Source organism: Myotis yumanensis, unplaced genomic scaffold, assembly GCF_028538775.1.
Source record: "Myotis yumanensis isolate MYYU_CA2020_CCGP unplaced genomic scaffold, mMyoYum1.0.hap1 SCAF_8, whole genome shotgun sequence".
Classification (NCBI taxonomy): domain Eukaryota; kingdom Metazoa; phylum Chordata; class Mammalia; order Chiroptera; family Vespertilionidae; genus Myotis; species Myotis yumanensis.
In genome coordinates this window covers 52,650,022-52,669,052 of record NW_027223759.1, presented here as the reverse complement: position 1 = coordinate 52,669,052, position 19,031 = coordinate 52,650,022, and the positions used below count along the sequence as shown (strand labels likewise).

At 36.9% G+C, this 19,031-nt stretch overlaps 1 protein-coding gene across 4 annotated transcripts in view; it reads right to left on the bottom strand.

The window, feature by feature from the left end:
• KCNH7 (potassium voltage-gated channel subfamily H member 7) overlaps positions 1-19,031 on the bottom strand; it is a 419,704-nt gene that overhangs the window by 52,681 nt on the left and 347,992 nt on the right. For all 4 annotated transcript variants that reach the window (XM_070422855.1, XM_070422856.1, XM_070422858.1 and 1 more), the window contains 2 exons: positions 17,867-18,292; positions 4,695-5,094 (listed from right to left, as the gene is read on the bottom strand). In XM_070422855.1, coding sequence (XP_070278956.1) covers positions 4,695-5,094; positions 17,867-18,292 — 826 coding nt within the window. The remainder of the gene's footprint in view (positions 1-4,694; positions 5,095-17,866; positions 18,293-19,031) is intronic.

Genomic DNA, 19,031 nt, shown 5'->3' with positions numbered 1-19,031 from the left:
TGGCCTAAATCTTTACAAGTTAACGTGAAGCTTTTAAGTCTTCTTCTCTTTATCATTATATTGTCATTCTGTTTCTAATAATCCTGAAAAGTGCTATGCTGCACAGAAAATCAAATCATGACAAATGGTCTCTACCTTGATCTTTGGATGTGTCGTCAGAACATTAGAGAGAAGGTTATATATGTTTAAGGCACTGGAACTACAATATACCAAGCAGGTGGGAAAAATAAACATTTTGAAGTGTTTGATTCAACTATATTCAATCAACACATTTTCCCCCCAACACTTTTTATAAAATGATATCTCTATAAACCATGTAAGCCATTTTAAAAGTAGGTTTTGGGTAAGTTCAAGGTGTTTTAAAGTGACTTTTCTTGGTAATTGGCTTTCTTTGTCTCTTGGTTAACATGGTCCTTGCTTAACACAGGTGTTCCTACTAAGAGAAGGTTCCAAAGAAAGCAGCGGTCCTTTGTTTTTATCTACTTAAAAGGATGAAAGTTGGGGCCATCTGCAGTGAGGCTGAGTTGGGATGTGTGAAAGACAATACGTCTCAGTAAGGCAGACAAACTGTTTAGGCTGTATCTTCCACAGAAAAAAATACACGAGGCTAACTTTAATACATGAATAGTTGATTAAGAAGGGAGTTAGCAATACTTGCCTGAAACTGATTCCTGTGATCCAAGGAGATTCATGTGAAAAATATATTTTACTCTTCCTAATTGTAGTGTTGGAAATATTTATGCATGCTGTTATGTCTCCATAGCACCTATCATATGCTCAGGAAATAGTACAAATTAAATTCACTTGATTTAATCAGAGGGCACATAATCAATGCTAGTTATTTTACCTAAACCACATAATTACTTAAGAGCCAGGGAAAACATTCTTATTTCATATTTAATAAATACTGTGGTTTTAAATCCATATTGCCATAAGAATGAACCAAAACATTAGTTTGGATCATAAACAGGTATTTCCACTCCTTGACAAGATGGTAAAATCTAGACTATAAGGACATTGAATACATGAATGACCTGTATTTCTCCTAAGAAATTCTATGCTGATGGCTTCTTAGATTATGATAGAGACATAATATTTTTTCTATTGTTTAAGGAAGCAAATAAGTCTAAAGACTGTCAGCAAGAGAGAAGCACAAAATGACTATCTTATGTATACATTATTAAGGTAATGCCCATCAACTGGCATAAAATATGAGTCAAAAGCACCTTGGAGTAATATTTTCAGGCATTTCTTTCCTAACTCACCATTTTATTTAGCTTTCCATAATAGGGAGTTGTTATTTCATTAAAATTATTTGCTTTAGTTTCAGATATTATAGAAAAAATACATTTATCTTAAACATTTCTTCAGCATACTATACCCTAAATCTGATATGCTAACCAAACTAATGAATTTAATTGGCTAATTAGGTATTAGCTGAAACATGTTGATAGAACAAATACACTTGATTTTTCTACAAATTACACAAACTTAAAAAAATTGTAACTTAAACATTTTATTGATGTGTAATTTACATATAATAAAATGAATCCGTTTTAAATGTAACGTTCAGTTAGTTTTGACAAATGTATACACTCCTGTAAACACAATCAATATATAAAACATTTTCATTACCCCAAAATATTTATTGTGTCCCTTGGCTGTCTGCTAACTCCTTTCAGACCCTAGAAAACCACCGAGGTCCTTTATCTCATTAAAGTTTAGTTTTCATTTCCTGGAATTTCATATAAATAAACTCAAAATGTACATGTTCATTTGTGCCTGACTTCTTTTGCTCAACATTATGATTTTGAGTTTCATTTTGTGTTTAGTATATCATTAAATTATTATTTTTAATCACTGAGTAGATTTGTATTGTATGGCTATACTACAGTTTCTCTCCTTTGTAGCTAGAAAGCTCACTGTTTCTTGTTTTTAGCTATAATGAATAAAAGTGCCATGAACATTTGTAAACAAATCTTTGGGCAAACATTTTCATTTCCCTTTTAAAACCTAAACATAAAATAGCTGAGTTGTATGGCATGTTTGACTTTATAAGAAATGGCCAAACTATTTCCTAAAATCATTATGTCACACTCTTTCCAGAAATGCATGAGAATTTCACCTCTGTTTTAAAGATTTTTTTTACCTCTTTATCATTAGTTTTCAGTATTTTTACTGTAATGCATCGTGTGTGTGTGCGCGCGCGCCTGTTTGGGATTTACTGAACTTCTAGGATCTATGATTCATAGTTTTTATCAATTTTGGAAAAACCTCAGCCATTTCTAAAAATTTTTTTTTTTTTTTTTGCTTCCCGTCCATTTTCTGGAAGTCCACATACACATTTGTTCAAGGTTTGGTATTCTCTGCTACTCCTGTCATCTCTGTTAACTCTAGCTGTAGGTTTAAAAAATGTGGTTTTTTTCCCTGCTTATGGGTTACATTTCTTATTTCTTAGCATACTAATCTCTTAATGGATGATGGGCATTGCAAATTTAACATTGTTCATTGCTTTATATTCTTTGTCATCCTTTAGAAATGGTGGATGTTGTTCTTGCAGGCAGTTAAATTACTCATAGATCAGTTTGCTCATTTTGAGGCTAGTATTTTAGGTTTTGTTAGGCTAGACAACTCTAGTACTATGGCAATATTTTTCTGAGATTTAGGGTTTTCCACTCTGCTGGTGGGAATTGTTCAGCTTACAGTACTTCTGGAATTTATTTGTCAGTATTGGAGGAATTTTACCTCATGCATTTGTGACTTGGTATCAGTAGACACAAGGGGATACCTATACAGGTTTCTGGAGATTTTCTATGCCATGGCTGCCTCTTTTCTGGTTCTCTGTCTTGCCAATACTAGCACGTGCCTCCACAACTTCAGATCCTGTGTTCTTAGCTCAGTGAGACACCTTTCCCTGCAGAAAGGGCCTCCAGATTGAAAGTGAGGCTAACAGGAGGCCCATCTTGTTTGTTTTCCTTCTTTGAGGGATCATATCCCCTACTATTTTATCTCCAATGTATAAAGCCAGTTGACCTGTATATTTTGTTTAGTTTTATGCTCTTTAAAAAATATATCGGGGTATTCTAGTTATTCCACCATGGCTAAAAGAAGAAACCCAGTAACATGTTTTCCATGCTATAAACACAAGGATTTCTTCCAAGATGTTTGTTAAGTAGATCATAGATAAAATACATTTGCCTTTGTTTCCTGGTTTATGTGTTTTTAAAAGTTAAATGTCTTTTATTCTATTTATTATAGTTGAATAAAGAATAAATTTGCATATTAGAATACTCAGATGTAAGTATGTGAAAATAACTTACATTTACACTTATCTGATGGCTAGCAAATATCAGTGACATTTTTACGATTGTTAAGTTTCAAGTCTTAATTTTACTTTTTTCTTTATTCATGGCTTAACAGGTCATGATAAAGTTCTTCAGGAATATGTACACATTTTTTCCTGTGTGACATTAAGCTTTATATATTCCCACTTTGATTAAGGTTTGCAAAACTGATTTGCTATTCAAATAAAGGATGTCATATAGGAAGTGGATGTCTCATACTCTACCCAATTAACTAGAATGTTTTTTTCTTTTTTAAAAATAAGAAATTCATTTGCAGGAGACACATTCCTAAAGAATCAATAAAAATAACCTCATGTCACATTTAAAAAGAAGAAAGAGTAAAGAAAGAAAGAAGAAAAGTAGAAAGGAAACAAAGAAGAATGAAAATTGCCAAAAATCCCCTGGTTTAGGAATTAAAGATTAGATATATGGGCCAACACTCTAACCACTTAGCAACACCAGTCATGGCTACAAGATTACTTGTTAAAAGGGATTTATAATTCCATGTACAAGCCCCTAAAAAATGTAAAAAATAAACTCTTTGAGTCTATTTTCAAATTTGTATGCAGTATAAGGATGATGCTATTTTTAAGTTTATACATTCATCAATTTGCCAATTGCTTCCTGGTATCAGCAAGGTTATCTTTAGTGGTTCCAAGGTGTGATTTTGAAAAAAAAATATACTAACATTAAAACATCTTTAGTTCAATACAAACTCTTTTTCTTATTTCAAAGAATGCTCCTTATAAGTAATGCTCTTGATACTACTCAATTACAAGGTAAAGGTCAATCAGTTAGGCCTTGATACAGTGTCACAGGGAAAGGGATTTATAGGCAATAACAGGGATATATATATATATTCACACACACACAAAGTATATATTTATATATAGGAGATTAACTTGCATTATTATTAGTGATCATATATACATATAAATTGGTGATATATATTTCTATATCTAATTAGGACATCTAGTAATATAATGTAAGCTAATCTTTCTCATTCTAACCTGCCTCAGCTGGAAATAGAAAATAACCATTGGTAATAAATTATGGACAGTCTTTTACAGCAGTAAAGGTGAACTGCAGGTCTTAATTGCTGAATCCCAAGACCCATGTGACTCCAGTTTTATGCTCATGCTTTCCTGAGGTCCTGAAAAACTTTGGTTGCTTCCCTTCAAAGACAAATATACTACGATACCTAAATATGTAATCCCATTACTTCTAAAATTATATATATATATATATATATATATATATATATATATAACCTTACTCTAAATGTTCTGGTGATATCAATTTTGTGATATTATTTTGTCCTAATAGATAACAAAAGAGAAGTCTACTTACAGCCAATCAACATGACACAAATTGAAAAGATTTTTTCCGAATTGGTGTTAGGTGACACATTCCCGAATCCTACACTGGTTAAACTGCTGAAGGTAAAATAAAGTGCTGTGACGTATTTGTCTTTAATGGATGGCCCAGAACTTGAGTCACTGTCATTGTAACGTTTTCCAATCTGTTCTCCTAAGGAATCCAACCATCCGATTTTGTCAGTCAGGTAGGGCCTTTCTACATTCCCAATCGCATACCAAATGCAAGCCAGCCAGTGAGCAATCAGGGCAAATATGCACATTAAGAGCATTAGAACAGCAGCGCCATATTCTGAATACCGATCAAGCTTCCGAGCCACTCGCACCAGGCGGAGGAGTCGAGCTGTCTTCAGAAGGCCAATCAATGTTGTTGTCTGTGGAAGTAAATATGCGTGGTCAGAAACAGTTGATAAAAAATTCAAGGTATGTCCCTGTGAAGCTAGGTAGCAGGAATAGGTTAAAACAATATGGTGGCATCAACGATAACTGTATATTTGAATTAAGTATTTTTTTACCCACTTTGTAAAATATCCTGAAAATGTGCATTACACTAATTCAATATCTTGGCATGCAAGGACTCCGGGACCAAGAATTTATCTATCTTGCTTTATGCTCTAACCACCATGGTAAATCATTCATTCACCAACAAACATCCCTGGGTGTTATTGGTGTGCCTAGCAAGTGCCGCACACTGGAAGTAGAGTATTGAAAAGAACACACATGGTCACTTTTCTAAGAGAGACAGTTATCTGGCAGACAAAGAGTTTTCTTTAATGAAGAGAAACAAGTTCACTATCTATTAGGAAGATAAATAAACAATAAGGTCATTTCAGAGATGAGGAGTGCCATGATGAAAATAAGACAGAGTGATATAATAGAAGATATAATAGTTTGGGGGCCTGGGTTGGAATGGGGACCAGTTTATAAAAGAGGGCCTTGCTGAGGAGCTGTCCTTAGAATTGAGAAAGATCTGCGAAGGAGCCGGTCAAGCAGATAACTGGGAAACTTATTGGATGATTGCATGCATGCAGTAGACACTATATTTAAATGCATTTTTTTCCTTCTTAAATGTGTTAAGTTGATAAATTGTTTCTTTCTTGCTCTCCCAACCATATTGTGCATTTTGCTTTGTGGTGTAATATATGTAACTAATTACATGATTATTATTGATCACGTATCTAATGATAGGACACTTCCATATAATAACATGATACTTAACTGGTTGTTTGGACTTGAAATCTGATAAGTACAAATTACAAGTTTAGTTTTTGGGTTTCCTAAATAATGTCAACTATAAGTACTACATATTTCACAGTGCATATAATTATTCTATAGCTACATGGTGTTTACCAATCAATTATTTAGTTATTTTATCTGTTCATTGTTGGTGTTTATTTCACAAAGTGCATCCAACTGAGTTAAGAACATATATTTTAATTAGAGAAATAGTTCATGACATAAGTATCACCCTATATGTATTCACATTGACTTGGTGGAAAAAGGGCACTAAGTATCAAGAAAAACATTTTTATTAAAATACTGTAATTGCTGCATTTTCCTTCCCAACCCCCCTTAGGTCATAACGGTCACAAGGGAAGGGGAGATTTCTCAGTTTCCCTGAATTCTTTAATTAAGGGAGTACTGACACCCTCTACAGGTGAGAAGGGCCTGTGTAGTTGAGACGTGCTGATCACAACTGGACTCCAGACTTAGCTCATTTTGGAATGTGTGGAGAGCGAGTCTTCCCTGCTTTCAATGCTGGGTTCTTTTTGTTCAGGTGCAATGCAGAAAATAGTTTTTTTTGTCCTTCACAAATTTAAAAGTATATCTCATCACAGTAAATAAACAGAGAATTTAAGTTAGTATTAAGTAGTTCCTTGGGAGAAAAGTCAACTTTCTACTATTTGTATCATCAGCATTTTAGTTTAGCACCTATGTGCTAAGACTGTTTGAATTCTGCTTCTAGGAAAAGTTACTTATTTAATCTCTAAGCATCAGTTTTCAATGTTATGGGCATAATAATGCCTACCTTATCGGACAGAAGAAAATACCCAATAAATGTTAGCTCTTCATGTTCTTATTTGAACACCCCAGGCATTTTATTTTCATCAGTAAGTAGGAACTTTTATTATAAAATGAGTTGATAGAGTTTACACACTTTCAAAATGTGTTACCCAGATATCTGGAATCCCAAATGGAGGTATTTTAACATTGGCTTTGCAGGTTCCACAGGAAATGGCGGGAATTTTATTTTACTTTATTTATTTATTGTTAATCTTCAACTGAGGATACTTTTCCATTGATTTTTAGAGAGAGTGGAAGGGAGAGGGAGAGATACAGAGAGAGAAACATCAATGTGTGAGAGACACATTGATTGACTGCCTCCGGCATGTGCCCCAACCAGGGCTGGGGATCGAGCCTGCAACCAAAGTACTAGGTCCGTGCCCTTGACTGGAATCAAATCCAGGAACCTTCAGTCCGTGGGCCGATGCTATATCTACTGGGCCAAATCAGCTAGGGCATGGCAGGGATTTTTAAAGACAAGAACTTCATCCAGTTGCATTGACTGCTCAGACTCTGATAATACAAATCACTCTGGTTCAATGTGTCATCATTTCTATACTTCACAGCTTAAGTTTACATGTTTATTTTTATCCTAGCCCAGTTATCTATTTCCCTCTATTGAGAAATCAGTAATATCTGAGGATTATTATTCAAAACTTCTTGTCCTTGGAACAAAATTTCTCTTTGAACTCTAAAGTAAATGAAATATAATGAAAATTCTCTACATATTTGATTAATGAAGTGAGGCGCTTCAAAAGAAATGAGCTGTTTTTAGATCTTAATGTGATAATAAGAACTGACTCTTTAGGCTGCAAAAGTGGTAGAGTAAATATGATGTTATGAGGAGAGGAAAAAGGGAATAAAATATGCTGGCATGCCACCCACCTCCTTTTTGTTCTCTTCCCAAGGAAACCTCTGATGTTTCTTCTAGAATTATATTAAAATGAGATAAAACCTAAATGGCAGTATGTTTTCTGACCAAATAAATAAATATATCTTATATAATAACACCCAAGAGACATCTTTTCTGAACAAAAAAGCTTAAGAAATAGGGTACACAATGAAGTCTCAACCCAATTTCAAAAGTGAATATTGACTTCAGAGTCAAAGCCATGTACCCAAGCATAACTATATGTTAGTTTGACAATATGACAAATGACTTGACCTTCTCTCTATTGTTATCAAGATGCACTAGTACACCTGAGCATTCTTTCTTAGCTGCAATTGTATACAGCACATCTTGTAGATAACACAGTATTGCAATAACTCCTTTCTTCTTGTTGCTTAAATATCTCTTTATAGATTTAAGGGAAGTTTTGTCCCAGGTTGCACAACAGAAAGAAGTGATTGCACCATAATCTCAGGGAGAATAGATTAAGGAATGATCAATATCCTCTTGCTGATTTGTTGGAGATTGTTTGTCTCCATTGTTTAGTACAACGAATTATCTTGTATTACCTGCAAGTGAAAAATGGGACCAATAACTACCTTACAATATAATTGTGTTGACATCAGAATTTGGCTGAGTGGAGTGTTTTCAGAATGTATCTCACAGCATATCTAATTTTATGTACTATCCAGACATATTATGGAAGACTGTCTTTGTGGGTTTTCTCAATTTTTTAAAATAGACTTGAAACCATCCTTAAATCAATTATAATAATTTCAAAAATTATGGAGATAATGGACTTTCTCTTAGATGGTAGTTCTTGAGCTTTTCATTGCCTATTAGAAAAATATTGCATTTATTGTTACTTTTGGTAGAGATTAAATAACATTAAAGCTCACTAGAGGTAAGTGTTATTATTATGAAATATAAAGACATAATGATAATAAATAAGATATAGAAAGAGCTGAGCCATTTTGCAGTGGATTGAAGCAAGGTGCTTTGTTTTCTGACCTGCCCGTGAACTACAGCAAGTCAAGTCTCCGCCTCATCAATACTCACACCATCTCAGAACTCAACTCCTTCACCTTCATTCAATGATATTTCAAATTCTTTTTGCTTTGAATGTCATAATTTAAAAAAGTCTATTTAAAGCTTTTATTTTTAATGCATTTTTTAAATATTTAAAAAAAATGTAAAATACCTTTTCCCCTGGAAATTCACTTATTTAAATTTCAGGGGGAGGGGAGGGAGGCACTGATGAATATAATCCAATTTCAATTTTTTAAAAATGTATCTATATCCATAGTTTATTAAAGTCCTAGATATTTTATTATACTGAGTTAGAAGTTAGTTTTCTTTATTAAGTATGACTTTCTCAACTAAATTTTATTTTAATAATGTATACTCTGAACAATTATGTCCTTGCAACTTTGTTAGATACTAGAGTCTAGTAACTAGACCCAGATTCAAGAAGATTATGTGATTATTTTACTAGACATTTTACAATATATCAGGCAATATTCTCTCTTAATGTAGTGGAATTCATTTTCTAGGCCTGAAATAGAATAGGATGTTTCTGATCAGTATTCAACAACTCTCCACTCAAGATTAAATGTGGCTACAGTTAAACTGAGAAAACCTAATCTGTAAGAGAAAATCTTATGCTCAAATGTTTTTCAAAATTATTTTGAAAAATAATTCTACTGTCTTTTTAGTAAGCATTTTCAAGACTCTTACATTTAAAATACTTTATTTACCAGTGTTTACAGTAAGTGGAAAGAAATATTCTTTTATAAATGAGGAAATATAAGTATGTGATATTTGGTTTCATCTACAGGGTTGATAAATTGAATTGTCACTGAAACTTTCTATTTAATCCATTAGTTTGTCTTGCTTGTCAAGAAATATTTGGATACTAGAGGGGAAATGGGAAAAGTGAGTAATAAATTTCATAACTGTACATTTATGCTTTGCTTTATATTTTATTTCAATTACATTTAAGCTCTGGTACTTATAAACAGCATTTAATGAATTACTTAGCAATATAACTTAATAATTTTGAAACTAGTTTCTAGTCTGTTGTTCATCTTGAGTCACATTAGTTCAATATTTCTAAGAACACACTCACTAATACAATCAAAGAGCTACATTTTGAGTGTGTTACAAACATTGAAGGAATAACCTAACTTATCCTTTCTTTATTCATACCAAACCTCACACATTTCTCCACTAACTGTGGCTTTTAAAGAGAAGATGAACTTAAACCTTCCTGGGAAACTTGCTCCAATATTGAACAACCTTTACTGTTTAAGCCTTTTATTTTTATTTTGTTTTATAATTAACATTCTATTTTTCTGCAATTTAAAATCACTTTTTCTTTCTTTAATTATAGTAACACAGAAAACTGGGCATCAAATGATTCTAAATACTATATAAATGGTACAGTAAATAAATAATCATGGATATTACATTTTTAAAATGGGAATTTTATTTGGTCTGAGAAATATGTAACCAAAAATTGTACCTTTGTGCCATCTCTAGCAAATTGTAGTCAATACATCTCAATAGATCACACATAAATAATGACTAGATGATTAACTTATTGCAAAATAAAAAAACAACTTTTTATGGAATGTTCCTATATCTCCTTAGTTCAAAAATTATTCCATTGGGAATTTTGTGTCTCTCACTTATGTCACAATTTTTGCAGGCATGACCAATAGCCTCAAATACAAGCCATTGGAAACTTCTGCCATAACACCCCAAGAACTAGCTAAAGAGAGAAACACAGTAACTTTATGTATAGGCCCATACTTGAAATTGCGTCTCCAAAATGTGCTTTGTTATTTAAAGTTAAACATGGGTATGTCTAATCCTATCTATTAGAGGGAATATGCTAATTGACCTTCACACTGTTGCAAAGATGGCGGCACCCACAGCCAATAGGGAGGGACTATGCTAATTGACTGCCCCGCCCGCAAAGATGGTGGCGCCCACAGCCACGAGATGATGGCACCCAGTCCCCTCAGCCCCACTGGGGGGGAGACACGTGGCAAGGCCGGGCCCAGCCCTAGGCGGGCCCGGCCTTGCCGCACGCCTGCCTCTGGAGTCCCCCAGTCCCCTCAGCCTACCATCCACCTAGGGCTGGCCCGAGGCACAGGCAAGCCTTGGATGTTGGCTGCCTAGCCTCCCAGGGCAGACCCGAGGCTCAGGTATCCAGGGCCAGCCAAGGCTTATGCTGCCGGCAATGGCAGCAGCAGAGATGTGATGAGGCATTGCCTTCCCCTGATTGCCAGGTCTCCTCATGCCCCTGAGGGCTCCCAGACTGTGAGAGAGGGCAGGCCAGGCTGAGGGACGCCCCCCTCTCCAGTGCATGAATTTTCATGCACCGGGCCTCGAGTGTTTTATAAATTCACTTCCATAAAACTAATGATGACTATTGGGGAGGTCAGTTTCAGACAGAATGCTGACAAGATAATCAGATGCCTGCTAAATTTTTCTTTGTATCCATTCCATGATTCGTCTATCAGATTAATGAAGCAAACATCAATGTGAGCAGGAACTCCTCCTTCTGCTTACAATTTTCCCTCAGAGAGCACTTCAGTTACTTAGGTTTCAAAGGTCTTGCCTGCATTCACGAATCATGAAGAATAACTGTTAAGTGTGAAAGTAAAGAGGCCAACAAAGCAAGTAATTAATCAAAAGAATACTATTTTCAGGGGTGGGAGAGGTTAATGAAGCATTTAACTAAACAGAATGCTTTAGTTTCTAACTGTTAATATTTCTGAAACTAAGACTTGCCACAGCTAAGCAAAATATGGGAAAATTTGAGGCAGATAATGAAAAGTTGGCTTTCTGGAGGCTGATCCAATAATATTGCTCCTTTGCATCAATAATATGAAAGTAATTTGCTATGGATAGCATAATGTTTGATGATGCAAATATTAAGAAATAAGGAACCATTTCCTTGGTCTGTCTGGATGACATTAACATCCAGGAAATATTAATGACATAGGTCTACTTATTGCTAGTATTCATTTTCTACAATCTATATTTTTAACATTATAGAAGATTCACCAATTATTTGTAGGTAATTTGCATTTACTTAAACTAAAAGAAATTAATGATATTTTGAAGAAAATAAACAATTCTGCTCATGTATCTATTTTAGTAAAAATGTATATGCCAAGCTATCCTTTGTATGTATATGACAAGTTTACCTATAAAACATGTTACCATTGCTAACATGTACTATAGATAAAATAATATAAATCCAAAATTCAAATAATTTTTCTTCTCCTGAGTTGAGTGTAAATAAAACAAAAATGCAACAGTAGCTTACAATTTAGGGAAATTATTAATTTATGCACTAGAGGCCTGGTGCATGAATTCATGTACCAGTGGGGTCCCTCGGCCTGGCATCCGGGATTGGGCTGAAATCAGCTCTCTGACATCCCCTGAGGGGTCCCAGATTGCGAGAGGGCGCAGGCCAGGCCGAGGGACCCACTGGTGCACAGCTGGGGTCAGAAAGGGATGTGGGAGGTTGGCCAACTGGGGAGGGACTGCAGGAGGGCTCCATGGCATGTCTGGCCTGTTTTGCTCAGTCCCGATTGGCGGACACCAGCAGCAAGCTAACCTACCAGTTAGAGCGTCTGCCCCTTGGTGGTCAGTGCACATCATAGCGAGTGGTTGAGCAGCCTTAGCATAGCATTAGCATATTATGCTCTGATTGGCTGAATAGCCAACTGGCCGACCGGATACTTAGCATATTAGGCTTTTATTATATAGGATTTATTGTTGTTGATTTCAAAGAGAGGAAGGGAGAGGGAGAGAGAGATAGAAACATCAATGAAGAAAGAGAATCATCTATCAGCTGTCTCCTGCATGCCCCCTACTGGGGATTGAGTCCAAAACCAGCCAGGTGAACTGACTTGGAATGGAACTGAGACCTCCTGGTTCATGGGTTGACACTCAACCACTGAGCGCACTGGCTGGGCTGGGAAATTAGAGGGAAGATATTCATGTTTAATTGACATTAATAAAATTCTTTTCTTTAAGGTCATTCATGATGCTGTGATACATGGAAACATTTTAATAATTCAGTTAAAATTAAGCAATTAAGAAATTATGAATGGGCCTGGCCAGTGTAGCTCAGTTGGTTGGGAAAAATCCTGTGCATTGAAAAGTTGCTGGTTCAATTCCAAGTCAGGCCACATGTCCAGGTTGTGGGTTCAATCCCAGTGGGGGCATGCAGGAGGCAGCCGATCAAAGTTTTGCTTTCACATAGATATTTCTCTCTCCTCCCTTTCTCTCTAAAAATCAATAAAAATATTAGGGACAAAAAGAAATTATGATTGTTCTTACATTTAGTTTAAAATCACTTTAACTTGTTTATTCATGTATTTATTTGTAGAAATATTCTGTGAACACACAAAAGCTCTCTCGTGAACTTCCCCTTTGTCCCAGGTCTCTGGATCTCATACATCTGGCAGAAGAATTGTTCCTACAACTTTTGAAAATGCCAGCTGCAAGGCTTTGCTTCAGACCTGCCAGATATGAATCTCCATACTTTTCTAAGATCCATGTAGAAACTGGTGCATGGTCCTGCTGTAGAAGCTCTGATCCAAACAAACCTTTGTCATGATTGCATCTGATTTATAATCTAATGAATCTCATTTCTTTTTCTTATACTCACTCATCTTTCTAGCTGCCCATGTGGTGCTCAACTTGCCTACTGAGATCACTAATAGGCATCGCAAACTTAGCATGGCCTGAACGGAATTTCCACCCCCATAACACACCTTCTTCTCCCCAGATTTCTTCCATTTGGATAAATGTGCGACGATCTATAAAAGTTGCTTAAGTCCCCTCCCCAACCCCCAAAAAATTTCAAACAAGAAGAAAGAAACAACAAAATCTTTGAGTGATCATTAATTCTGCTTTTCTCTTTTTTAAAAACAAACATTCTTTTTTATTATTGACTTCAGAGAGGAAGGGAGAGGGAGGAAGAAATGAAAACATCAATGATAAGAGAGAATCATTGATTGGCTCCCTCCTGCACGCCACACACTGGGGATCGAGCTCACAACCCAGGTATGTGCCCTGACTGAGAATTGAATCATGACCTCCTGGTTCATAGGCTAATGCTCAACCACTGAGCCATACTGGCCAGGCAATTCTGCTTTTCTCTTAATCCTCCAACAATATTTAATCCATCAACAAGCTCTCCTCTAACATATTCCAAATGTACCTACTTCTCTTCACCTGTATTGCCACCACATAGTCCAAGCCATTGTTGTTTGTCCATCCTACATACCAGTAGCAAAACTTCTAAAGTGATTTCCCTATTTCTACTCTGACTAAATTGTCTGCAGACATCAGCCATGAGGTGTTTCAAAATATCCAGTGGGTCATGTCATTCCCACCCCAAAGGTTTCACTGAAGCCAGAAGAAACACAGATTCCTAGGCTGCATGTGATGTGGCCCCTGTCTCTGGATCCTCACATCTTAGCATGCCGCATCTCACTGTGGTCCAGCCTGGCTGCCACCGCCACCTTTCTGGTCTTCTTACACGCCAAGGCTGTTCCCCAGTGGGGCCATTTTCACCAGTGTTTTCTTTTGCTTGAAATGCTCTGCATGTGGTTTCATGAAGCTTGTTGCTTCTGGTTAAGTCTCAACTCAATTGGCACTTCCTCTCAGAGGTCTTTCCTAATCTTCCCATCCAAATTAGCCCCCCACCGAAGTCATTCTGCACCACATGACTCTTTTTGTCAGCTCACAAACATCTTAGGAGAAAAATCAAACACAACAAAATAACAAATAATCCTTTCCTTCACCATGTGAAAACTTCTAATATTGTCCTTTTTCTTTCCTTTTATTACCAAGACTAGAGGCCCAGTGCACGAAATTCATGCACTGGATGGGGGTGGGGAGGCGATGGGGAGTCCTTCAGCCTGGCCTGCACCCTCTCACAGTTTGGGACCCTTAGGGAGATGTCCTCCTGCTGGCTTATATCCCTTTAAGCTGGCAGTCGGACATCCCTCTTGCAGTCTGGGGCTCTTGTAGTCTGGGACCCCTTGGTCCTTACTGCTTGCCTGTAGCAGAGGTGGGAGAGGCTCCTACTGCTGCCACTGCACTCACCAGCTGTGAGCCTGGCTTCTGAGCATAGGGGCAGTGGTGGGAGCCTCACCCGCCTCTGAGGCAGTGCTAAGGAGCAGCAAACCCAGCTTCTGGCTGAGCGGTGCTCCCACAGGGGGAGCACACTGACCACCAGGGGGAAACTCCTGCATTGAACTTCTGCCTCCTGGTGGTCAATATGCATTATAGCGACCAGACATTTCTGCCATCCTGTCGATTTGCATATTAGCCTTTTATTATATAGGATTCTAGCAAGAGGAGGCCCTACTCACAACCTGTTAATCTCAGAAGCCACATTAGTTTGGCTTATGGCTAATATCCAATTAATATCAATGAACATGGAACTGATATGCTCAATGACTTATTTTCAGTCCTCATCATGTTTTATGTATTTATAGCATTTGACACTCTCACCTTGAATTGCCCTTTACTTCCAGTAGAGCGAGGTAGGTAAATGTCCTATAATGCCTAAAGCAGTCTCCAATAACAACAAAAATGTTGTGTTCTACATAACAGTCATTTGTATAAGCTAAAAATAAATTTATAGCTACTGAGCCTTGAAACTAGGTTTTACATATAAAAATAAATTCAGTTTTGCCCATTTTAATATTCATTACATTTTCCAGGAATTTAGCCACCATGAAAATTGAGAGATGATTAATTTGTTTAGTTTGGACATTTACTAAGAGTTGTTCAATGTTTCAGAACATTATATCTTCAATGACAAGAGGTCTTGTGGTGTGGTATTTGTGTACTGTGTGATATGTAGCATGGTTATATAGGTATAAATATGTATCCTATATAGTAAAAGGGTAATATGCAAATTGTCCCCTTGACCGAGAGTTCGACCTGAGTTCGACCAGGGGATGGGGCTGGCCTGCCAACCACCTGGGGCCCCTTTCCCTGGTTGTCCCTGCCCCTGATAGGCCCCACACCAACCACCCACAACTCCTTCCCCCAGCACACCCGGCCTGATTGGCCCCAATCAGGGCTGGCTGTCCAGATCCCACCTGTGCATGAATTCGTGTACCAGGCCTCTAGTATATGTATAAGTGTACTATATACATGTATACATGTGTAGTTATCACAGTCACAGTGTTTCTAGGTGTTTATAAATGTTAAAATGCTTATTTATGCATTTATGCATAACTACCTGTATATATACACACATATACATATATAAGCACATGTATATATATTCAACCCTTATGTTAAAATGCAAATATAAAAAAATATTTTATTGATTTTTTACAGAGAGGAAGGGAGAGGGATAGAGAGTTAGAAACATCGATGAGAGAGAAGCATTGATCAGCTGCCTCCTGCACACTCCCCACTGGGGATGTGTCCACAACCAAGGTACATGCCCTTGACCAGAATCAAACCTGAGACCCTTCAGTCCCCACGTTGATGCTCTATCCAGTGAGACAAACTGGCTAGGGCTAGTTAAATATTTAATTTATTGTTTAAATATGGACTTCCTCATTATAAATAGGTATAGTACCTAGTGACTTCATTATATCATTTAATATAGATATGCCTGAAGCATTTATATATTTAACTAGGTATTTTATTAGAAACATTTCATTTATTTCTCCTTTATATTAAGGATGGAAATTATATATTATATTTGTAAAATTGTGTGTTAAAAGATGATATTATCTATGACTTTTATTTAATGACCAGAGGCCTGGTGCACAAGATTCGTGCACTGGGGGGTGGGGAGGTCCCTCAGCCTGGCCTGTGCCTCCTGCAGTCCAGGACCCCTTGGGGGATGTCTCCCTGCTGGCTTTGGCCCGATACACCCAGGGATCAAGCCTAAGCTGGCACTCAGACATCCCTCTTGTAGTCTGGGGCTCTCACCGTGCTGAAGCCCTCGCTCATTACCACCTGCCTGCAGCAGAGGCAGGAGAAGCTCCCACCACCGCTGCTGTGCTTGCCAGCCATGAGTCGGGCTTCTAGCTGAGTGGTGTACCCCATGTGGGAGTACATTGATCACTGGGGGGAAGCTCCTGCATTGAGCATCTGCCCCCTGGTGGTCAGTGCACGTCATAGTGATCGGTTGTTCTGCTGTTTGGTTGATTTTCATATTAGCCTTTTATTATATAGGATAATAAAAGGGGGAATTATAATAATAAAATATTTATTATATTGGGTCTGATAGAGCTGGGAACCAATACTTTATAGTTCCATGCTTCTAATGGGCTTCTCCTCTAACTAGCATGATCTTCCTACCCTTTCTACCTGTAAAACTTCCACCGGTAATCAGGAACTCCCCTTTCCATGCTCACATGTCCCCTTGTCCACAGCACTATAAAAGTATTTTTCAAACAGTACTTATTCTATTCATCTGCTGCTCTCACACTGCAGACTGAAACCTCCCAGACAGTGTGGTCCTTGTCTCACTCTTTCCTGTAAACTTGGCACATAGTAGGTTCTCAATAGATGCTTACAGAATGAATGAACCTATTTGAGAATCTGACTAAAGTTATGAACTCTGTATTCAGAAAATGTACTACACATACACCTACCAGCTTTCCACCCAGTTTCTAGCGTTCTAAGGTACCGGGAACACAAGAAGTAGTTTCCGACCTAGATATTATTAAAGAGAAAGCTTTGGAACAAGACATTTCAGAAAATGCCTCTTCCACATAATTTGAACACAAAACAAGTAAACCTCTTCTCTCTCAAATCACAATTTTGAGTGAAGAAAAGAACATCTTCGCCTTTGACAGTTTTATACCCATGGATTAACATCTAGTGATTTTATACCCTGGGAATGTGCTATGGGCTATGAAACACTGTTTTATTGTTTAAGTTTGGTTAAAGGTAAATAATATTCAGTATCTCTTAGCAAAAATAGAAAGAATTGTAAATTATTTGCAATGGCAAAATGGTTCCATTTCATGTTATAGCATTTTCAATGGAAAATGAATTTTACCAGTGAGATATGGGGAGTTTGTAAAGCAACCAGGTACTTTATTTTTTAGCAGTTAAAAAATAGATTCACTTTTATACCTTCAATCTTTCAGAAAGTAAGATGCTTACGCTGCTCTTACCTCATCAGAACCAGATCCAAAAATCAGCAAGTCGAAAGGAATCGCTGCCACCATGTCAATCAGGAACCAGCCTTTGAAGTAGTGGATCGCTATTTTGGCGGGATCACTTACCACTTCCTCATTCTGATTTACGTACGTAGTTCTGAAGTTTATTAGAATATCTATGATGAACATAATATCCACAATCAAGTCTACCACATTCAAAGGGCTGCAAGAGTAGCCACATTCTCGCCGTTTTTGCTCCTCTCTGTCATTGAGGAGGAAGGCTGCCGAGTAGGGGGTGAATATAGCCGTGTATATGACCAGCAGCAGGATAAGCCAGTCCCAGACGGCCTTGAAGGGACTGTAGTGCAATATTGTAAACTTGTTGATGCGCGGCGTCTGCAGTTTGTATTCTGGCAGGACGTCTGCTCCTAAGGAGAGAACCTGAATATAGAAAAGAAAAACATATACCATATAAAAATGCCATTATTTATTCACCACACCTATACAAATATTAAGGTAATTAAACAGCAAAACCTATTAGAAAGGATTCACGTAATGGAATTCATACATTGTAAAGTGATATTTGAGGAAGCCCGTATAAATCCTTAACTTCAGAAACCTCATTGGTGTTTTTGATAAATATTATTTTCACTGAAAAATATATGAGATAACAAGTAATAGTTACCAGTTCCTTTGGAACATACTACTTGTCAGAAATAAAACACATAGCTGTTTTTTGTTTGTTTGTTTGTGTTTTAAGAAAACCATGAAATCAGTTTGATACATGAGTAATTCAGTTTTCAAACCCAAGAAAGGATTGGCTGTAATGAATAGAAGCAGTCTACTTGGTTCCAGGATCACGTTCAGAGTCTGGGACAAATAGACTTTCACCTGAACTTCTCCATCACATTTAGAGAATCGTGAAGAGAGAATTGTGCAAGGGGATGTTTAGAAGAATAACCTGGACATGTTGCAGAATTCTTACATATCAAGAAGTGCTCAAACTCTAAGATTTATTCTACTTAATAAGGCACTGAGTAGACTAAAATAGTTCATTTTTTTAGTGTTTTACGTTATCTGAAAAAAAAAAAATGAGTTAAACTTGAATTGTGACTTTACCCAGTAGGAAAGTTCATGTGTTTGTGATTTCAAACCAAATTTTAAGAACAAAGGTAAAATA